General features: G+C 35.2%; 1 protein-coding gene across 4 annotated transcripts in view; it reads left to right on the top strand.

The window, feature by feature from the left end:
* LPGAT1 (lysophosphatidylglycerol acyltransferase 1) overlaps positions 1-24,258 on the top strand; it is an 89,509-nt gene that overhangs the window by 45,663 nt on the left and 19,588 nt on the right. For all 4 annotated transcript variants that reach the window (XM_043963973.1, XM_043963971.1, XM_043963970.1 and 1 more), the window contains 4 exons: positions 1,975-2,093; positions 10,145-10,240; positions 12,946-13,219; positions 20,816-20,942. In XM_043963973.1, coding sequence (XP_043819908.1) covers positions 1,975-2,093; positions 10,145-10,240; positions 12,946-13,219; positions 20,816-20,942 — 616 coding nt within the window. The remainder of the gene's footprint in view (positions 1-1,974; positions 2,094-10,144; positions 10,241-12,945; positions 13,220-20,815; positions 20,943-24,258) is intronic.

Raw genomic sequence — 24,258 nt, 5'->3', positions numbered from 1 at the left:
TTTACAGATAAAGACATTGAGGCCCCAAAAAGTGAAGGGAATTGATCAAGGTCACATTACTCATCAGGTGCAGAGCTGGCATCAAACCCACATCCTCTGATTTGAGAGTCAGAACTGGATTCCAAAGTGGATTGAGCCAAGGTAGTGTAATAGTAGAAATAAGTGTGAAAATTTGAAAATACACATAGTATTGAGTAATATTTGATTTTTAAAATTGTGTTAGAGATAGTAGGTAGAGTGAGTAGGAAAAGGACTACTGGATTTTTGTTGTAGACTAAACATGTGGTATTTTAATTTTAAAAGTAAAACAAGAGGATATTCCTCCATTACTTTTCATTCCATTTAAGTGGAATACAATAAAAGTATCCAAAAGAAAACATATTTGACATAATATTCCATTAGTATATGACAGTGTCTAATAGCATGCTGAAAACTGAGTCAGGAAAGCCTTTTGAAGGGAGACATTTTCCTGAACAAGTGATTATCTCTCCCAATTCAAGAGAAGAATGTATAGTTCTATACATTTGATTTTTTTTGGTTTTTGGTTTTTGGGGAGGCAATTGGGGTTAAGTGACTTGCCCAGAGTCACACAGCTAGTAAGTGTCAAGTGTCTGAGGTGGAATTTGAACTTAGGGCCTTCTGACTCCACGCCTGGCCCTCTATCCACTGCACCACCTAGCTGCCCCAGTTCTATCCATTTGAAACATAGCTTTTAACATACAGCTAAATCTTTTAGCACTATAAAAAGATATACATTAGTTTTGCATTTTTTTCCTTGTAAACCATAAAGCCATGGTCATACTTATATATTTAATGTTTGTTATTTTTGAGCTAATGTAATTATTGTTTTGATATATTCTTGACTGGAGTAGTGTTGGGAAACCTTTTGTAGCTTTACTTGTTTTGTCCTTTTAAACATTTAAGGAAATTTTGAAGGTTAAGATAAATTTAATTTTTTAAATAAAAAATTATAAGGGGCTCAAGCTCATTGCTTTGGGAAATATAAGGAAGTATTGAAAAGATATCTGTATATTTGAAAATTAATGAATAATCCAAAGCATGTACCACATGACTGTTATAGACAGCTAATTCATTCAAAAAAGTAAAAAACTCCTTCTAGCTATTAAGCTTCACACAAGAAGTGAAATTTTAATTGGGCTTTAAAGGAAGAATTTTTATAAATCAAAATATGCCACAATAATTTTCCTTTTCATGTTTTTATTCCTTCTTTTGCAAAAAGCAATACAAATGTACAGTTTGAAATTTGTCTATCAGTTACGTAGCAAAATAACTCCTGCTTTATAATTTCACAAAGTTGTTTATAAAGTAGTTTTTTAAAACCTGGTGAATATATATAGATACATGAATATATGACTATTATATATTGTGGGGACCATATAATTCACAATAGACCTAGTTGAAAATCTTGGAGGTAAAAGAGGTAAAGATGTTGGTCAAGGCTGTGTCATTCCTTCTCATTGCCCTTGGAATTTAGTGCCTTTGCAAAATTTGTATGTATATTTAAAATGGCTTCCAGTAGAATTAAACCATGATGTATTTTGTCACTAGAAATAATAATTTCATATGTATTACATATTTGTTTGAAAAATCCTTAAGTTTAAGTCTTCAGTGTTTAAAAATGAAATAGTGCCTTGCCATATCAATTCTGTTCAAAATTCTGGGAAGTAAATTTACATGAAATGAGGGAATATCTACATTAAGATTAAAATAGTTAATTTTGTACATGTCTCTATGTTTTTGGTAAAAAAAAGCCCTTTCATGTGTATATTCTGGGCTTTTAAAAATGTCAGTTTTCTAATTTTGTAGGAAGAACTTCTCTAATCTGTTTTATATCCTTTATAATAAAGTGATATGCCATAATTTAATCTAGAGTGTATCACATGCGTACTACTTAAAGACTTTTAGCAACATAAAGTCTTCAAATGAAAGCTTTGAAACTTTTTATTCTTACAGTAATGGAGTGGGGTGAAGATATTAAAGCAATTTCAGAAGATGAAGCGGTGATGTTGGTGAACCATCAAGCAACAGGAGATGTATGCACTTTAATGATGTGCCTACAGGACAAAGGAATGGTAGGTTATCTCTAGGTTACAAAAGTCTAATTAGCAAATATAGACACAATTAAATTTGATACATTATAAATAATGAGAACCCATTCCCTTTTAAAAAAAGTTTATAAAAGGGGTCAGACAGGAATTACAGTATTTCAAATATGTGACTAGAATTTTTAATAGTTGATTTTCACTAGTTTAAATATTGCTCTTTTCTCAGATTTAAAGTCTGCAGGTTGGTCAAAGGATGTTGAGTTTAAGGGTAAATTGAAAAATTAAGAGTGAAAAATTTATAGAGTATTATCATTTAAGAAAAAGAATTAGTATTAGACATTGAATTCTTAAGAGACTATTTAGTCATATAAAAATGGAGCTATTTTGAGAAGAATGATGTTAAACATACCCTTTGATTGTTGCTAGTGTTGCAGCTGTTATATTGCTTTTACTTAATGTACTTTGATAAATCTATCCAATTTATGTGCATATTTCTTTGAAAAGAAATTCAGCCATATCTTTAAAGAAATCATTGCTTAATGAGAAAAAAGTTAAAGTAGTTATCTATATGAATATACCAAATAGGAGAAACTAAGTATATAAATAGTAATGAAGTGAGTATTTGACCTAATAAAAAGAATATCAGTCAATCAATAATAAATAAAAGTAACTACCAAATACAAATTACTATGCTAGTTGCTATCAGAAAGACGAATGACATAGTTTCTTCCCTTAAAAAACAAGATATAAACATGTAAAGCTAAATACCACTATGAGTTAAGGAACATGACCACCACAATTGAGGTGGCACAAGGCATTATAGTATAAATGATCATGACTCATATAGACAAGAGCTATACATTCAGACAGGATTAAAATTATTGTCAGCCAGGTTAGCTTGAGAAGGCTTCAAAGAAGAGGGCTTTGAGTGATGGGTAGTATTTGGTTAAGTGGAATGGAATGGGTGTTATGTTGAGGAGAGTGGAGCATAGAAGCAAAAGATCAGACAAAGCAAGGATGATTAGGGTGTGTTCCAGCAGGAGTGAGCAGACCAGCCAGATTGGATCAAGGGTTACATTTTGACAAGGAGTAGTAAATGAGTTAGGAGAAGTCTGCTTACAGAGGTCCTCAAATGCAGGACTGGATATTTTGGACTTTTCTTATTGAAGAAGTAGAAAATCATTGAAGGTTTTTGATTGAACAAGGGAATAACATGTTTAGAACCCTATTTTGAGATCATTCTGATGATTTTGTCTCACATAAATGTGGGTAATAAAGATAAATACAAGAGATAGGGAGCTCAATTAGAAGGATAAAGCAGTACTTGAGGTGCTAAGGGCCTAAACCTGAATGGTAGCCGTAGAAATGGGAGGAAGCAAAAGATAATGAGAGACATTATAGTGAGTTAACAAGACAGATTTGCTATAATTGATCAAGGGAGAGAAAGAACACTAAACTCATAGATTTAGACCTGGGAGAGACATTTGTGGTTATCTAGTTCAACCCCTTCATTCTATAGAAGATTCTAAGCTTTCATTCTAGAGGTAGTAGCAGAGGAAGTAGTAAGAGTAGTACTGTTGATAGAAATTCAAAATTAGGAAGAAAATATGATGAATTAGACATCATGATTATATACCTTGAAAGAATAATAATGATAGCTAACAAATTTTACATACCTAATCTGATTTAGAATGACCAGAATGTACTTATAGATAATGAAATGAAATCAAGATTACATTTAAAACTTTGAGTCTTGGAGTATGTCCTTTTCCTCTAAGCAAGAAATTCCATGTCTATTTATGTAGCCCTAGAGACCTTTCTCCTAAGCCCTAAACTTGTATTTTCAGCTCTATACTATATATGTCCAAGTAAATGTCCTTCTGACACCTCAAACTCAACACGGCCCAAACTGGATTTGTCTTCATCCACAAACCTGACCTACCCAGATCTTTTAGTGGTACCATTTTTTCAGACAGTCAGGTTTAGAACCTTCAAATACCTTATTGTCCCCTTCCAATTGTATTATTATTATTACAGTTTTATTGATGAGGTAACAGATTTTCAGAGTTCTGTTAAGTAACTGACTGAAAAGACACACTACAAGTAGTCAGAGCTAAGATTGGGACCTGGTCTTTCTGACTTCAACCACTTTAACCACTACACTACTTGTCACCTCTAGCAGGGATGATGAGAGGTCAAGTCAATTCAGTCAGCATTTATTTGTCAGGCACTGTTCTAAGCTCAGGGTAAAGAAAGACAAAAATAGTCCTTACTCTCAAGGAGCCCAGAACCTAACGGTCACATGCAACTAACTATATATATATATAAAGGTAAATACAGGTTAAATTGTTCAATTAATCAAAGAAGGCACTACCTTGCAATAAGGGGATCAAGAAAGGCTTCTTGCAGAAGGTAGGATTTTATCCAAGATTTGAGGGAAGCTAGGAGGTAGAGATAAGAAGGGATTCAGTTTACTCATCTATAAACTGAATCCCTGAAATACGGGAAGACCTGAGTTCAAATTCCACCTCAGACACTTAGTAGCTTCATGACCTTCAGCAAGTTACTTCACCTCTGTTTGCCTCAGTTTGCTTGCCTATAAAAATAGAGATGATGATAAGACTTAACTCAGGGTTGTTGTGGGAATCCAATGAGATAATATTTGTAAAGCCCTTAACACAGTGCCCAGCACACAGTAGGTACTATATAAATGTCAACTCTTATTATTAAATCCAGGTTTTCTATCTCCAAATCCATCATTCTTTCTATTGTACTATTGTACCTTCCAGCTACTAGTTTCTCTTTCTCAAATTTATTCCATAAACTGCTGACCAATTAATCTTTTTTAATGTAGAACTCTTGTTAAGTGTCACTGTTCATCTCAAAAACTTTGGGTGACTCAGTATTGCTTAGAGTCCAAACTCTTTAATTTTACATTTCCCCAATTGTAAATGGGGAGACATTTATTATGGAAGTACTTTGTAAACCTTAAAGTATTATGTGATTGTATTCTTAGCATTATTATTATTATCATTCAAGTGCCTCTAGAATCTTTTTCAGGCATACTTCTCTTAACTTCCTACCTAATATTCAGATTAAAATGGGCTATTTTACATCTTCCAAATATACCTCACTCTTTCCCATTTCTGCTGCCTTCTTCATGATATATGCTATCTCCTTTGTGTCTGCTTGTTGAAATTCTACATCTATCTCTCTCCTCTTCCCAAGTCATTTGAATTATAGCACAGTGATTTTGCATTTGCTTATACTTTACTTTGCTTTATCTTTTGTTATATATAGCATACTTCTCCAAATAAATTATAAGCTTCATGAGGATAGGTGCTGTGTATATAACAGCTACTAAAATGTATATTGAATGTTTGTTATATTTGCATTATAGAATTCTGAAAATAGCTATATAGAAACAAATTCGCTAAAATGTGAAGGATTGTCATGGAATAGGTGTACACTTAGAATTAAAATAACTGTTTCCTGCCCACTTGATACTTGGTATTGAATTGTAATAAAAGCTGGTTTATTCAGCATTTTATAAACTGGAGATCCTTGTTAACCAGAACTTTGGTACTTGGAAGTATGATAATTTGACATTAATAATTATTTCCTGGAGGCATGCAAGAAAGCTCTGAAAGTGTTTTCTGAATCATTGAGAAATGATTAAATTATGTTCAATATTCTTTAATATTTAATTGCATTCTCATTCTTTAAAAGTGATTAATGTATATGGCATATGTGTTAAGTACAATCTAGTATATTGGTTTTACCAGAGTACTCAATGAACTCAACCACTCTAGAGAAGATATCTTTCTGTCAGGAAAGATTCAGGGCATTTCTTCCAGATTAATTCTTTTGCCTAGAAGCATTTTCCTTTTATGTTTCCATTAAGTTATATCCAATGTTGTTATATAAGTTCCCCTACGATCATTTAACTTGAAAACAAAAAGAATGGATGATCTTCGTCCACAAAGTGTGATCGGTGAATTTGAGTGATGGTGCGGCAATCTTTATCTCCAAGAATAAGCATATAAACATCTACTCCAGGACAAGTTTAATTTATACTGAAAAAGTAGTTGAGTTTATTTTTTTTAAGTTTTTACCACCTGTCTTCATGATTAATAAATTAGAGTTTGATTTATTTAAATAGGTTTGTATTTAAGATTTGAAACCATGAAACTTGGAATTTTGCTTGCAGTAACTCTTGAAGTCCATCTCATTGGTATATTAATACCTTTAATTTCAAAGGGAGAAAATAGATAGTCAGTAATTGAGTTTGTCACTCACTCAGCTTTAGAGGTCTTGTATCTAATGACATTATTAGGTTTTTAATTAAGAAATCGAATTATAGTACAGTTATATAAGTTTGAGATCACCAACAAGACTTGATTGACAGCTCTATAATACTTTGATCCAAAAAATGAAGGGAATTAGAGGACTTAAGCCAAAGCTTACTTTAAACAACTTTTTTGATTATAAATGCACTCCCCCAAAATGGCAAGATGCCTTTGTTAATAGTTTCAACTGGCGTTTTACTGAATATGCCAGATACTGTGTTAAGTACTGGGGATACCCCCCCAAAAAAAGGAAAAACAGTCCTCTGCTGTCAAAGAACTCAGAATCTAATGGGGGAGGCAATAAGCAGATACCTCCCTACATACAAGAGTTTTTCATTGTTAAAGGGAAGTTAATCTTGGGAAGGTTGGGGAGAATGTTCTCACAAGTGTGAGGAGAGCCAGGAAGGGCTTCTTGGAGAAGGTGAGAGTAGAGCTGAGCTTTGAAGGAGGCCAGTTCCTTTGTTTAACAGGCCACTTACTATAAGTACTATAATACTGGGAATCTACTTATCTAAATGTGGGGGTTTTGTTTGTTTAAATTATTAGCTAAAAGTAAAGTGGTGATTATTAGAGATATTTTCTTATTGTGGAATGGATCAGGAACAAAAAGTGAAGAAAGGGCTTGTAGCCTACACAGGAGCCTCAGGCAGATTATATTGCTAATACTTCACTCAAGAAAACTCAGGAACACCAGATAACATAACAGCAAATGAAACTCAATGTGATGGTCAGAGATATAATTGCATGTAGAAATGGAAATGGCACCGAGAAAACAAAGATAGGATAAGCAGCTGGACGAATAGATATACACAAAGCTGATCTATACCAGAGGTAACCCCATTTTGAGATCATTGAAAAATGGAAAACTCAAGGTAGCTGAAAGAGTCAAGAAAAGCAAACATGAGGGAATAAAATTGAAAACATAACCACCAAAAAAGACAGCTGAGATAATATCAAAAACTTAAAAACCATATTCCCACTTTCCCATCTCTACAAAGTTATTCTGAGAATAATCTACATATACATTGAAGACATTCTTGATAAAGCTGTGAAAAGAGAGCAATCTCTTGCAAATGATAAGCTACAACAGACCAAAACTTAATGTCAACTAATTGTCCTGAAGATATATAAAATGTAAGATCTTACTGAGTATTTTTGGTTGAAGATGTCTCCCAAGTATTTTTTAGATTCTTTGCACTGTTAACAGTAAAAATAATTTTTCAGTCCTTTGATTACTAATATCAAGTGAGGTATAAAAAGAGGGAAGCATATGCTCATCAGAGGTATTTGTTACTTTCCTAGAGGATATTAAGTGCGGAATCTAAATTAAAGAGGACTTTCTGTAGATAGAGAGGTCCTCCTGATTCTACTATTTAGATATGACATCGTGCTGATTTTAAAATATTGCAGAGTGGGCAGCTAGGTGGCGCAGTGGATAAAGCACCGGCCCTGGATTCAGGAGTTCCTGAGTTCAAATCTGGCCTCAGACACTTGACACTTACTAGCTTTGTGACCCTGGTCAAGTCACTTAACCCCCATTGCCTGCAAAAAAAACCCCAAAACAAACAACAAAGCCCAAGAGTGTATTAAGCTCTTTTTTTCCAAAACAAAGGCTTGTCTTTTTAACAATAGTATTCTTTTTTTTTTTTTTTTTTGGTAAGGCAATTGGGGTTAAGTGACTTGCCCAGAGTCACACAGCTAGTAAGTGTCAAGTGTCTGAGGCCATATTTGAACTTAGGTACTCCTGAATCCAGGGCCGGTGCTTTATCCACTGCGCCACCTAGTTGCCCCAACAGTAGAATTCTTAAGATGGTGATATATGATTACCAGTCCTGGAATATTATGATCTCTGAAGCATTAAATTTGAGGAGCCTACAAAAGGCAATGGGAAAGTTCACAGGAGGCATTAGCAAGCTACATTCAATATATTACAAAAAAGGAGTTGTACAAAAGTGGCATGTTGAATGTCATCAGAGAAATATATGACCATAAAAAGATGGGCTGGTAATGTAGAGAGCAAATATTAACCAGTGGATGACTCGTGTTTTATGGTTATTCTTGTCTTACCAAGAGAACATACTGAAGGCCCCTGACGTGTTAAATGGACCCCTGTGATGGATTTACAGGAGAAAAGTCACACAAGATGAAACATAGTACCCACATTGCTAAGGTCATTGAGTCATTGAAGTATCTAAGGAGAGAGTGTTTATAGTTAAATGGCTTCAATATTTTAAAAACACTAAAGCTCAAATTGGGTTACATGTTCAGTAGTCACTTCCTCTAATTTCCAGGGCTTCCTAATGGTTAAAAGATATTTCTTTTATTTTTTTCTTTGAGTACATCTTGATGGTTGAGTTCATATGAAAAACTTTTATTAGAAATTTCTGGGGCAGCTAGGTGGCGCAGTGGATAGAGCACCAGTCCTGGAGTAAGGAGTACCTGAGTTCAAATCCGGCCTCAGACACTTAACACTTACTAGTTGTGTGATCCTGGGCAAGTCACTTAACCCCAGCTGCCTCACTTAAAAAAAAAAAAAGAAAGAAATTTCTTTTTAATACTTAAAAAAATTATGATTATGGGATTAGCTACCTGAAGCTCTCTTACATGCTCACGTTACTGTGACAGAGGAAGAGAAAGACTTTGTTGGAGATGAACTCTCTTAATTGTGGTAGCTAAGTTTTAATGAGCTATTTCTTTGTCAGTATTCCCCTTGAACAGCTTCATATGGAACACTTTGCTCACATTTCAGTATAAATTCAAATACGTAACAAAAATATCCCCTTCGAAATTGCCTACTTGTAGGGGCAGCTAGGTGGTGCAGTGGATAAAGCACCAGCCCTGGAGTCAAGAGGACCTGAGTTCAAATCCAGCCTCAGACACTTGACACTTACTAGCTGTGTGACCCTGGGCAAGTCACTTAACCCCAATTGCCTCACTTAAAAAAAACCAAACAAACAATTTAAGCATTATTTTACTATTGTCATTTTTAGAGTGGGATATTTGAGGTCCAAAAATTTGGGAAGTTTTAATCCCAAAGAAGCAAAGAAATTGGTTTTTGGTCATAACAGAATATAATAACAACAAGGTCTAAAAGTTCATTTTATCTATTATGAACAAAGAACTGTGCAATGAATCTTGAGTTCAAGGGCCCTAGGTCCCAGAACTATGCTTAAATCTTTTTCATCTCTAGAACTATCATTAGTATTCTAATCATTCAGTCATTTAACCTGCAAGGATTTAAGTGCCTACTATTTATTTGCCAGATACTCTGCCAAACACCAAGAATACAAAGACAAAAATCAACAATCCCTGCTTTCCAGGAGCTTGCACTCTATAGGAGATGACAATATTTGCACACATGACTGTATGGAATGATACAAGTAGTCGGCAGGGAGGCATGAACCCAGCTTCGAAGGAAACTAGGGTTTGGATTTTGTTTGTTTTTTACAAGTAGAAGTGAGGAGAGAGTATATCCCAGGATTGGATGAAATCCTGTACAAATGATGAGATGTTACGTGTGGAGAAAGGCCCAGTTGGCTGCGCTGTAAAGTGTGTGAAGGAGAATAGTATGTAATAAGCCTTGAAGGTAGGTTTGAGCCAGCTTGCAAGGGGCTCTACAGATTTCTTATGGGTGTAGCCTGAGGTGTTTTTTCCAAGTCCGAGTAGTCAAGTTAAGTCAGGTTCCATTCACCTAAGATTTAACTATTTCTCCTTTTCTGAATATTTCAGGTTGTTGCTCAGATGATGTGGTTGATGGATCACATATTTAAGTATACAAACTTTGGTATTGTTTCTCTAATTCATGGAGATTTCTTTATAAGACAGGTAAGTAATGGGGTGGTTGTTTTTGTTTTGCTCTGCCACTGGATTGATCAGTGAATTGAGGTGCAATTATACTAGAGCTAAATGTAGCAGTTACAGTAAGTGTCCAGCCAGCTTATGAGTCTTGGGAAGCTTCCCTCCAGATTCGCTGTGTTTCCAAGACAATTTTAACCCTGGTGTATAAGAAACAGTCCATTTCTGCCTTTCCCTGCCATTCAAGCATCCTAAGGACAGGCAGCCACTGTCATTTTCACCTTCAAAGCTTAGGTGTAAGATTCCCTATGCTGTGCTACAAGTAAAATGTTTCATTTTCTTATAAGTGGTTGACTTGAAAGGGTGAATGGAATTTATCATGCATAATATCTTATCCAGCAATATCTGTCTTCTGTGGAAACTGAAATGAATAAATGGGAGCCTTCGAATCCAACAGAAACAGCTGTCCCAAAGCTCCTGTACTTCACTCTAAGAGCAGTGAGCATATCAGTGAAGAAGCATGTGTTAAGTGTCTAAAATGTGTCCCAGGGGCAGCTAGGTGGTGCAGTGGATAGAGCACTGGCCTTGGAGTCAGGAGGACCTGAGTTCAAATGTAACCTCAGACACTTGACACTTAACTAGCTGTGTGACCTTGGGCAAGTCACTTAACCCTCATTGCCCTGCAAAAAACAAACAAACAAACAAGCAAAACACCATAAAATGTGTCCCAGCTTCTTCACTAGGTGCTGGGCATAGAAAGATAAAAATGGGCAGTCCTTCTTCCCATGGAACAATCCTAGGAATTCTATTATATTTGACTTGGTCTTACATATGATATGAAGCTTTCAGACTTTTCTTTATTACTCTTGATTCTGGCTTGCAGTTATAACTAGAGAGCAGGAAAGGAAATGACAGAATTTTGGAAGTATTTTGTAAAACTTAGAGTCTGAGGTGTATATATAAATATTTGGTTGTTATTAAGAGTAAGATAGAGACCACCAAACCCCTGAACTAAGTGAAAAACATAGACAGCTCTGAAAGCAAGTTGAGAGCAAATCCCACTGTTGCAAAATCCAGCTGAAGTGAGGTTTGACTGAGGTTATTGTCAGTGACTATTCTTCATTACATTCGTTTACCTAACATCACTCAGGATTAGCTTGTGGTGGAAAAATCTCTTTTTGCTTCAGTAGTCCCTGAAGCAGTTATCGAAGGGGAACATAAGTGTCAGTTTTTGACTGAACCACTAATAGAATAGCACAGTCCCACCATCTGGGGAATTCAAGTATGTGTCTCAATAAATCCTGAGTATATTATTGCATTATCACATAGTACAGGGATTGCTTATCATAACCATGAATCTTCAGGAAGGGTTAAATTTTGTTGAATATACTTTAAAACATAGGGGCATCAGGGGAGGTTTCTACCACAAATAGGTAAAATGTAAGGCATTTTATTGCTTAAAGGGCTAGATTTCAGCTATCTGAACATTTTACCTATTGAAAATTCCACATTTACCCAACAGTACTAGATAAAATAAGACATTATTATAATTGTTGGTATCTGCTATGTGGGAATATACATGAAGTTTTCTAACTAAGGTATTAATGTGGTTTTCCCCCTAAGGTATTAATGTTAAAAGAAAATTACTTGGTACAATCTCTTAGCCACTCCTTATTACCATTATTTATGACAGATTGCAAAATGGATTTTAAAAATTAATACTTTGAGGGGCGGCTAGGTGGCGCAGTGGATAAAGCACCAGCCCTGGATTCAGGAGTTCCTGAGTTCAAATCTGGCCTCAGACACTTGACACTTACTAGCTGTGTGACCCTGGGCAAGTCACTTAACCCCATTGCCCTGTTAAAAAAAAAAATTAATACTTTGCAATTAACAGTGAAAGTTAAATAGTGTTATTTTAAGGTGTTCCACTTCTAAAATAATTCTAACAATAGCCTTCATTTACTTGATGCTTTATGATTTGCAATGTGCTTCACATGTTAACTAATTTGATCCTTATAATAACATTATAAGTAGATGCTATTTTTGTCCCCACTTTACAAAACTGTGGCATGGAGAAGTTAAGTGATTTGCCCAGGATCAATTTACTAGGATGTCTCTGAGTCAGGATTTGAACTCAGGTCTTCTTGACTCTCTTCATTTAACCATCTAACTACTCATAAATTGTAGTATTTGCATGTGTTGATATGTGTTTTATCACTTGAGGGAATTGTTCCAAGTAGTACTCCTATGGATAGAAAGAATATTTTAATGTATATACTGTGCAAAAAAAAAATCTGGATTCTAATAGACCACTACTCTGTAAAGAGTAGTGTAAAGATATGTGTAGCATAGTGAGAAGAGTTAAGTGCTATGAGAGAAGTGATGGCTATCTAGTTTCTGTTGATTCTGAAATATGTATCTCTCTTGAGCATACAGTGAAAGCGGGGCTGGGGAGTTATGACAGGATTGGAGCTAAAACTGAACTTCAGTCCATAAGGGAGTTAAACTGGAAATTTTAAAAGAATTAGTATGTTTATATGGGAAATCTATCTGAAACAAAAATATTGAAATAGGAGTTTTACAGTTTTCTCTAAATTTCCAAAGTTAACGATTTGCACCTATTTTCCTTTGAAGATGGGAGGATAGGGTTGGTGATTTCTTTTAAATCTTGAAGTAACTTCATATAAACTAAGTTGAACTTAATTCCTCTGTGTGTCTCTGTCTGTGCCCTCCAGGGAAAATCTCATCGTGACCAGCAGCTTGTTCTTCTTAAGAAGCACCTAAAAAATTATTACAGGAGTCGAGATCGAAAGTGGATTGTTCTGTTTCCAGAAGGTGGCTTCCTCAGGAAGAGACGAGAAACAAGTCAGGCATTTGCCAAGAAAAATAATTTGCCATTCCTTACACATGTCACCCTGCCAAGGCTTGGGGCAACACAAGTTATTCTGAATGAACTTGTAGCGCAACAAGAAAATGGAACCCCAGCAGGTGGAGATGCTAGGGTGTTAGGTATGGTATTTTTTTTTTCTTTGTGGGAGAGTTGTTGTTTTTGTTCAGTCATTCAGTCTTGTCCTACTCTTCATGGCCCTGTTTGGGGTTTTCATGGCAAAGATACTGGAGTGGTTTGCCATTTCCTTCTCTTGTTCATTTTACAGATGAGGAAACTAAGGTAAACAGGGTTAAGTGACTTGCTCAGGGTCACATACTTAGTAAGTGTCTGAGGCCATATTTGACCTAGGGAAAATGAGACTGACACTCCATTGCTGCCCAAGAGAGCTATAGGATTTTCTTATTGGAAAATTCCACAAGGTAGCAATATTCATTTTTAGATTTTACTTTTTTAAAAGAAATCAAAAGGAACTAGTATTTTGAGAAGAATAAAAGAATGTTTTCATTTGTTGCATGGTGATATGGGTTTATTCTCTGCTCACAAACATATTGACATATTTCTAGGGTTCAATTTCTCTATTGTGGTTATTGAAAAATGTGTTCACAGCATTAGTCTAGGTGGTTTTATAAATATAGTGTAAAAACTTGCACCCTTCCCTTCCAAATTCCCACAGTATAATTCAGGAGAAGGGTTTTCATATCAATTCAGTTTTTATTTATGTACAGTTATGAACTGTTAGCTAATTGTGCCCTAATAGCTTAGCATATACTCTTACAATTTGTCACCCAGTATTCCTTACCTAAAAGAGAAGTTGTTATCCAATAGTTTTAATACACATTTTTTAATTAAGCTCTATCATGAACCAAAATTGTTCCTCTGTATTAAGTGGTGGGTTCCTCATGCTTTGGAGAAATGTTAACTTTCAAGTGCCTCTAAGCATCATGTGACATTGATGAGGCTACCTCCTTTGTATATCCATTGAGTCAATGCTGTACAAGATATCTCTTTTAATTTTGTGATTTTACACATCCTAATGCTACTCTTTTAGAACACTTAGGTCAGGCTAATTTCTTTCTTTTGGGGGTGGTGGTGTTTGTTTTTGGTTTTGGTGGGGCAATGAGGGTTAAGTGACTTGCCCAGAGCCACACAGCTAGTAAGTGTCAAGTGTCTGAGGCCGGATTTGAACTCAGGTACTCCTGAATCCAGGGTCAGTGCTTTATCCACTGCGCCACCTAGCTGCCCCCGAGGCTAATTTCTTAATAAGTAAGTAGTAGCTGAATATAGGAATTTGACTTTAAGAGTAAATAAACACTATACAAAATAGATTTCTATAATCACCAAATTTTGATCCATGGAAATATCTTTATTCTTTATATTTCTCTTGTGACTTCCATTTTCCCTTTTAGCTGTTAGTCTTACAATATGAATATTCTAGCACCAGATGATTTTGTAATGTCAGTATATGTCTGTAATCACAAGACATAATAAATCCTATTCTCTTGACTCATTATGATTTGGTCATCATCCTGTATTCACAAAGTTCATACTAGCTGAATACAGTCTAGTCCTAACAATCTAGAAAAGGTTTCAAGGACAGGCTTGGTGATGTTTATTCTCCCAGCACTCTCTTAGCAAAAGTCAGAGAGGGTTATCAGACTTTGACAGACTTTGTAGCCAAAGCAACTCAATCTTCTACTGATTTGTAGAGTTGGAGTCATTATTGGTAGAGGGAGTAACCATACTGACAAAATTACTGAAGTTTCAAGTATGTTAATATTTATCTGAATATTTGACTTGTTTTTTCTTTTAAATACCTAGGAAAAGGCTTGTATTCAGGGATCATATTTTAAAGTAACTAGTTTAGTTAAAAATAGTAGAACAAGGAGGAAGCTAGGTGGCACAGTGGATAAAACACCGGCCGTGAATTCAGGAGGACCTGAGTTCCAATCTGGCTTCAGACACTTGACACTTATTAGCTTCGTGACCCTGGGCAAGTCACTTAACCCTCATTACCCCACCAAAACAAAAAACAAAACACACAAAAAAAAATGGAACAAACCAAAGATTTTATATTATTAACCTAGCCTCTTATAGGAAAGAAAATATGACCTGTAAGTGAAACTGAAAAAATTAGATCCCATCTTTTTTTAAAATGGTCTGGTTTAAGCAGAAGTCTGACTGCCTTATAACTCCACAACCTCAGTCAATTAAGATATTTATTATAGCAAGTGATCCTTAGTTTTTTTAAATTGATGACTTTTGTTTTCATATCACATTCATTTTTTCTAAACTCTTTCCTCTATCCCTACTCTGTGAGTTTTCCCTTGTAGCAAAGATGAAAAAAAAAGGCTTATCAAAATCAACCAGTTTGATGTTACTGCCTATTCAATGTTCCAGATTCACACTCTCCCCCTTCCAGTTAAGAATATGTTTTGTCATCTCTCTTCTGGACCAGATTTTAAATAAGTATTAAAGATGAGTGAAATAGGACAAGATTTTCAGATTATTACATGTGGGTATATGATAAAGCCAGGTTCTTTTTGTTTTCTCTCTCTTTTTTTTTTCTGTTGCAGTGTCTGAATAGCCACTATGACTAAGTCAGTATTTGAGCAGCTTTATCTAGCACCTACTTATTTGATAGTTCAGATGTAGATGTGAATTTTGCTTACTTTTATGTGATTCACTCAGGGGATTGGCTGTTCAGTAAACTAAGAGATCTGTAAGATAATGGATCATTGGATCATCTCTCCAAGAAATAAGGGGCAGGGGGTGACTTAAGGGCATCATTCTCAACTGAACTCTATCAAGGCAAAGAAACCATGACTGGTGACATTTCAGAATAGTTTTGAATAAGGATTATAACATACTTTTTTCTTTCTCTCCACAAAATATTTTTTCCTTAGTATATTAATTTTTAAGGTTTTTCTGAACACTTTCCCCTGCAACTACCACATAGAGGCCCAAGCCTCTTAATCCTAGAATACACATTTAATATCTTACATTATGGTAATTAGAAATGCCATTGTATGGCACAGAAGAGTTCCAGGGAACTCCTGATGGAAGAGGATCTCCAAATCCAGGAAAAAAAAAAAAAGAACTGCGGAGTATAGATGCTGAATGAATCGTACTATTTCTTTTGTTTTTGATGCTGTTTTTTTTTCTATTTTGAGGTTTTTCATCATTGCTCTGATTTTTTTCTCTTATAACATGACTAATGCAGAAATAGGATTAATGTTATTATGTGTGTATATATATATATATAACCTATATCAGATTACCTACTGCCTAGGGGAGGGGGAAGGGAGGGGAGGGAGGGAGAAAAATCTGAAATTGTAAAGCTTGTATAAACAAAAGTTTAGAACTATCTTTACATGTAACGGGAAAAAAATAAAATACTTTATTAATTAAAAAAAAAAGAAATGCCATTGTAAATGAGGACAATCTTATATCCTCCAGAAAATGTGACCTCATAGTATCATAACTTTAGAGCTGGAAGAGACCTCGAATGTCATCTTGTCCAACCCTTTCGTTTCATAGCCAAAGAAGTAGAGGCTAAGAAAAGCTAAGTGACTTGCTCAGTCACACAGATAATAAAGTGATAGAGTCAGGATTTGAACCCAGGTCCTCTGACTCCAAATCCAGTGTCCTTTCCACATGGTAACACACTGTCTGAATGTGGCATGTTTAAAGTTGAACCTTATTCTCTTAAAATAGAGACTTCCAAGCAAATTAAAACTTTTTAAAGTGTTTATTGCTCATTTAATATCTTGTTTGATACTTGTTACTCTTGATCTAGTTACTCTTGATACTAGTTACAGATTTTGATTGATACCAGTTAGACAACTTCAGGTCAAGATTTCTATTATAAAAACTATCTCCATCAATGATGATGGAGCTGCTATATTTGGACTGTTAACATGAGAGTCCCTGATAAGCTACACGAAAAAGTAGAAGGGACACTAAAGAGCATAAAGATGGGAAAAGCACAAAGATTAGAACACAAATGTGGTCTGTGTTGAAGATGACCCAAGTTTGAGAGCATCAGTGAATTGACTCTCAAGACGTTTTTAAGCCAGATGAATATCAAATACTTGGGGCGGGGAATCACATTTTTATTACAGAAAAAAAAGACACTTAAAAATATCAATAATCACCACCCCACATCATTGCTTTCCCATTTCTACAAAATCTGTGTGCGTCTATGCATTGAGAGCATCTTTTATTAAAATTTGATAGGGAATAAGGCAAAATTTCACAAATGATATCCTACATCTTTAAACTCTCAATTCACTAAAGGATGTTAAAAAAAAAGGCCTCATTGTGGTGTTTTGTTTTGTTGGTAATGGTTATAAAAAATTGTATTTTCCTTAGTGGAATAAAATTTCATCTTAAAGTCTCTATTCCAAAATGTTCTCATCCATATATATGTAATAATGCAAGAATTCTTGAAATATATAATAACAGAAGTAACTTTTTGATCTGATTATTAATACCAAGTAAGACATAAAGCAAAGAGATTAATGCTTAACAAAGAAAATTGCTTCTATTATGGAGGTTGTGCATGTCAGAATCTGAATGGAAGAGGGTCTCCCTGAAATTAGGAATATTGACTATATTCTCCTGTTTGTATATGCCTATGACCATTGCATCACTCATTAGAATATTTCAAAGCCTCTTAAATGAGTTCCATAAATACTCGAGTTGAGCCTATTTGTACAACTATTTTTTTTAAAGTAGATGAAAAATACTTTGTATGACTATGACATACAGTTGGAGCAACAGCCCACAGAGCTGGTCTATCAAGACATATATTTTGGAAAGACACTGCAAATAGACAACACTGACCTCAGAACCAAATAGGAGGAGAGTGAGCTACATTGTCTTTTCGAAATTAAGTAGTTCTTTTAATAACCGTAAGAGTCTCTCTGAAACAAAGGGTCCTTTTTTTAATATCAATCGATATTTTTAAGTGATTAATTACCAGTCATAGAATACCATAGTCTCTGACGATTTAAATCCAAGAATCACTTGAAGGGCTTTGGACAGGTGCGTGGTGATAATACAATTACTTATTACAAATGAAGAATTGTGCAGGAGCAGCAGCATAATAGATGTCATTAGAGAAAGGCATAACCACACAAAAAATGGGCTAGTTATAGAATAAGAATGAGGAATAACAAGATACAGCCCATGTGCTTCATTGACACCCACACAATTTCACGTGATCTAGAAGAATGCCTCTAGCCTATTTAGTGTACATCAGATTGCATATCAATAGGAAGACACAGACAAGAGTTTCACGGGTTGAGAATACATGTATAGGTTGCCCTGTTGGAGAGACTGCACACGTGGATAAAATCAGCTGTATCAGAGTTGGTGACCTTGAATAAGTCATTTGAATTTGTTGGGTCTCAGTTTTCCTCTTTTGTTAAAAGAAGGATTTGGACTACTTGATCTCATAGGTCCCTTCCATCTCTGAAATTTAGGAATAGTCGATCTCTTATTAGCCAGGTTTGAACTCAAGAAGATGACTCTTCCTGACTCCAAGCCTGGTGCTGTATCTACTGTGGCACCTAGCTGCCCTGGAAAGAAAAACAGTCTGGAATAAAAACTTAGAAACTTGGTTCATGGAGCAAAGAGTGTGACTATGGGCTTAAATAAGGAGCAAAATAATTAGCAAATAAGAGAGCTCTGGCATGTAAGGAGAAGTGGGAACAGAACTGGTGCTGGTGGTGAGCTGAGTGAAGAGATGACCAGGGCCTGCAGAAACTATGACTGGATGAAGAAAAGAAGGGATAGGGTACTGAGGTAACTTAGGAAAAACTAGCAGTTTTGCCAGTGGGTGTGTACAAGGCACCTTTGGGAAAAAAAATAGTACAGCTGGCTTTAGCTGCACGGGTTTAACTTCCATAAGTCATATATTCAATAAATTTGAAGTACATGACTACCAAAAAAGGATGTCTTTAGTGGCAGCTTGTACTAACCCTGAAATGAGATGAATTAGCCACAAGAAATTATATCTAACATTTTTCCTTTCTATTTGTTGTTTCTATCACGGTACTTGGCTGCTAGGCTTCTCTAGCAATTCCTATTTTATAAAAGAAAAAATGGGAATGGTCTTTTATTAGAAAATTAATGGTCTGAATAGCTTGACTGCTAGAGTGAAGTTACAGCAATTTTAGCCAAGCCAAAGCTTGGAAGTATGCAAAAGTTTTACTTGAACTAAGGAATGCAGCTAATCCTTTAATAGATCCATTCAGCCCTATCCTGTGGGATTCTAAATCCTTAAAGTGGGAGAAATTCTGCTGTTTAATTTGAAGAAAAGGGTACCTTATGGAAGTAGTTTTTGACCCCAAAATTCTCCCCAAATAAAATCATTTTTATCCAGTTTATTTCCTTTAAAGAGCTGTAATGCTTTAGAAAGGCAATTAAAAATTCTAAAAAGTTATATTCTAGACAAGTCTTACATTCATAGCTTTAGAGAAACATGCTTTTGGTTGTTTTTTTTTTTTTTTAATTCTTTCTTCCCTCCCTCCCTTCCTTCCTTTTTTGGGAGGGGGAAAAGAGGGTGGTGAGTGATTCAGAATTAAATTTTTTTAAATAAAAAAAAGACCATTGTCTCATTATGTTTAATGGCACACAATGATCCCTCAATTTTTAAATACTGTCTGATTAATTTGAGCACATGGGTTTTCAAGTTTGTTGTTTGTTTAACAAGCTTGAAAGCCCAAAGGCATCCTAGATAAGGGCACAAGAGCACTCACTAATACTTTTAAATGGACCACATCTTTACCATTTCCTAATTGACTGAAAAATCTGGAAAATGCAAAATTCTATTGTGTTTATTTTTTGTTGATTATGAAAAAGCATTTGATTCAGTAAAGCACTACCTCAGCAAGAGATCTCCCATCATTCATACATCAAATTCATAGAAAATTTATTGAAATGCATAACAAATAACAATGTTCAGTGGCATTCTGATTGTTTTTGTTGTATGTCCTTCCATTTTCGAAGAGGACCATGACATCAGGGTAATGTCATGACTTGCTCTGAAATGGATTTAAGGAAGGGAGGGCTGTGCAGGGTTATCAATCTCACTCTCCTTCAGAGCCCTCTGGGTCCAGTAGCAAGATCTATATCAGGACAACTAGGGATGGCCCCAGATGTTTTTTAAGGCAGTTGGGGTTAAGTGACTTACTCAGGCTCACACAATGTCTGAGATGAGATTTGAACTCATGTCCTCCTGAGTACCTCCACTGACTCCAGAGCCAGTGCTCTATCCTCTATGCCACCTAGTTGCCCATATTCTGATTGTAAAACATCAGGCAAGGCATAAAATGGGTAAATGTGATCATGTAACTTTAAGGTATTGCAAATTTCCAAACCAGGTACCTACATTCAAATGTAATAGTAAAAACAAATTGTTGTTTATCCATATTATCATTTGTCTCAATTGGGTCATATAAATTGACTCATAATACTTTAAAGATTTGAGCTCTTTAAAAATCCCCATTTTTAAAGAAATAGGTAAACCAAAGAAATATTTAATTTTATATTGATTTCATTTTACATAGTAGCAGCACCAAAGTATAATATTTTCTTACAGTTTTACTGTTATGCTCTATATATACTGTCAAAAATTTTAACCCTTCATATTTTGTTAACTAATATAAAAATTGATCCATTTTAATCATATGTTTTCTCTTTGTTCTTAGAGAATAAACCAAAAGGCCTCCAATGGGTCATAGATACAACCATAGTTTATCCTAATGCTGAACCTATAGACATCCAAACCTGGATTCTTGGATATAGGCGACCAACAGTCACTCATGTTCATTACAGGTAGGATAAATCCCAATTCCAGTCTAATTTTAATGTACTTTTTCCTCCTGGTATAACATCATGCAGTTATTCCTCTAAATGATCAAACAGTATGAATAGCTTTCTGTATTCATTTCCAAACTTCATTTAACCGTAGTAGAAAGAGCAGTGGTTTTGGAAGTCACATGACTTGAATTTGAATTCCACATGTGTTACTCCTTCTATAACCTGTGTCAAGTCCATGCATCTTTAATAGCTTACTCTGCTGGTTTCTCCCCTATGTCCTAAAAATATTTGTATTTCCCCTACAAGCCTATTAAAAAAATGTTTCTGTTGAATCAGCTATACCTTGAAGCTACTGTCCTATCTTTCTTCTCTTCGTGGTCAGACTTCTAGAAAGAGTCTATACTCACAGTCTCTTCTTACCTTACAGTTTCAGTGCTTTTATTCATCAATTTCTTGTAATGTGGTGTCTGCTCTCTTGAAACTGCTCCAGAGCTACTGATTATCTCTCTTGTTTCATCCTTCTTGGCATTTGTGCAGTATTTCATTCTGTTGCCTCTCACTCCTTTTTTTTTTAATCCCTAGACTCTTGGCATCCATGATACTATACTCAAAAATCTCTTACTTTTTTGATGACCCACATTTTCTTTACTGATTCTTCTTTATCATTCTTCCCCTAAACTAGAGCATCTCCCATACAAAGACAACTTTTTCTGATGAGTCCAAGTCAGTAACCATCTGTTTCTTATTCCTTAAGATAAAGTTAATTTAATTGTTTTTGTGGTATTTGGTGTTTGTCAAATCCAACATCTTCTGGCTATTTCCTCAAAAAAGGTGTTTATATTATATACACATGAGGCTTCTGAGTAAATCTCTTTAAGGTTTTAGCTTTTAGCCTTTTTGTTTCTTATGCCAGAGCCTTATTTTCCAAAATACTCTCAAAATACTTCCCTGTTCTGCCCACTTTCAACTTTTAATTAAGTCTATGATTATCAAAGCATGTATTGATTTTTTTTGAAGATTTTTGTCAAATTCTTTGTAGAGGGGCAGCTAGGTGGCTCAGTAGATAGAGCACTGGCCCTGGATTCAGAAGGACCTGAGTTCAAATCCGGCTTCAGACACTTAACACTTACTACCTGTGTGACCCTGGGCAAGTCACTTAACCCCAATTGCCTCATCCAAAAAAAAAAAATTCTTTGTAGAATTTCTCTACTTCTTTATCTTCTGCTATGGATACTAACACCTAAGATAGTGGTCTTTATGATGGTGTCTTTGTTTATGTTCATCTTGAGCTGTGCAAGACAAGATGACCAAGTATCTCATGAAATGATACTTCTTGTTGCCCTTTGAGACATGATAAAACCAACTCTGTCAACTTGATCCTTCCAAAAAGAACTTATGAACTATCTTTTCCATTTATCTCTGATTTTCTTTAGCAGCAATTTTGTCTTGTGGTTTTATCAAGAGATTATGAAGATTTAATTCCAGTAATTAGTCAACTCATTGTTGATAAAAGAAAGACCCAACATTTGTAGCAGCTATTCACATTCAGAGTTAATCTAAACATTGTATGATTTAGTGCTTTCTACTCCCTTTCTACCTCTTCACCACTGTCACTGTGGAAATGAAAGGAGGCCACACAAGACTCATTCTTTTTCACTGTTTTGTAGGTTGCTGTAGCCAAAGATTCATCACTTTGTATAAAAGTGTCAAACACATGGCCCACAAACTGCATGTGGCCCATAGCATGCTCACACATGGCCCAAAGTAAATTAAAGTGAAATTGGGAAATGTTTCACAAAACAAAAATACAATAAAATAGATAATATTTTTTAAACAAAGTCAATATGTAGCACACAGGGATCCTTCTGTATGAATTGGTGACCCCTGTTTCTCTTGAATTTAACACTCTAATCTAGTATATAGCTTACTGTTGAATGAGACTCTGTCTTCAGTTTTTACAACAGTCTACTTTTTGCTGGGAACTTTCCTGGGATTCCTCATTTTGGGGTTCCTTATGGGACATGACTGGTAGATTCTTTCTAGTTTCACCTTGCTCTCTGTTTTACTTAACATCCCTAGGCCAATATATAGTCTTTAAATTTGGGTTGATGATGCCTCCCTCCTATAGTGGTTGTGAAGATCAAATGATATTGTGTATGTGAATGAGTTTTTTATGTGTAAGACATTCTTATTAGACTACAAATTATGTGTAGGTTATTCTGACAGCAATCTGTTATAAAGAGCATCATGCAGAAATGGCTATGGAAGCGTTTTGTTCAAAGTTGCCGGCTGGCAGACCAAATAATACAGAATCATCTTGAAGTACATTCATTCAGAAGTCAAGTAGATGTATAGATACCAGTCTCAAAAATGTCCTCTTAGTAAAATTTGTAGAGCAAACGTAGGCTAGATTGTGTATCCAGGTAGAAGTCAGAGTTTTTTCTCTGCACAGAAGCAAGTTTGTTCAGTCTGAAGGTAACCCTATTTTAAAGTCTTATTTTAAACTGTCCCATAGGGATGCTATGAGGTGAAGAAATGAAGAAATCTTTGTGGATGACATTTCCATTTTGAGCTCCTCAATATGTTATATAAAGAATCCCTTTGTCCCTATTGCATAACACTTAACCATTTTGACCATGGGTTGCAGTTATTTATGTGCTTGTGAACAAAGACTGGCTTCTTTATCTTTGTATTTCCTAATGTATAGAACACATTACCTTGCTGGAAATATGCCCTTAATATTGTTGAATTAAATTTTGTAAGTGTGCAAGCCTTCAAGAAATAGGTATGCTTGCAACAAATTAACTTAAAGTAATTTGTCTGTGGTCTTTTGCTCCTAGCAAAGAATTTGTGCACCCCACACCTGAGATTACTTTAAATATGACAACTTGATTTAAAACTAAAAGTGCTTTTGTCATCTACTTCTTAAAACTCATTTGATCCTTATAACAAGTAGGTGCTATTATTATCCCCATTTTGCAGATGAGGAAACTGAGGTAAACAGGTTAAGTGATATAACTATGGTCACAGAGCTAGTATGTGTCTGATGCAAGAGTCTTAACTCGTATCTCCCTGATTCCAAGTCAATCTCTCTATCTACTGCATAAGCTAGCAGGTTAACAAAACCTAATATTGAGGTTTCTAATACAAAAGTCCTGGTAAAGTACTACATGTATACTTTTAAAAAGTTATGCCATGTGGACATACCTCTATGTAAACAGTCTGTTGTAATAGATGAAAATAAGAAAGTTGACTTAGTCCTTTTCCTTTTCCTTTGATCTCTTTGGGATACAGACCTAGTAGTGGTATTGCTGGGTCAAAGAGTAGGCAT

The sequence above is a fragment of the Dromiciops gliroides genome, chromosome 4 (assembly GCF_019393635.1).
Source record: "Dromiciops gliroides isolate mDroGli1 chromosome 4, mDroGli1.pri, whole genome shotgun sequence".
In the NCBI taxonomy this organism is placed as follows: domain Eukaryota; kingdom Metazoa; phylum Chordata; class Mammalia; order Microbiotheria; family Microbiotheriidae; genus Dromiciops; species Dromiciops gliroides.
Note: the sequence above shows the minus strand (reverse complement) of the source record. Positions and strands in the feature narration are given on the sequence as shown.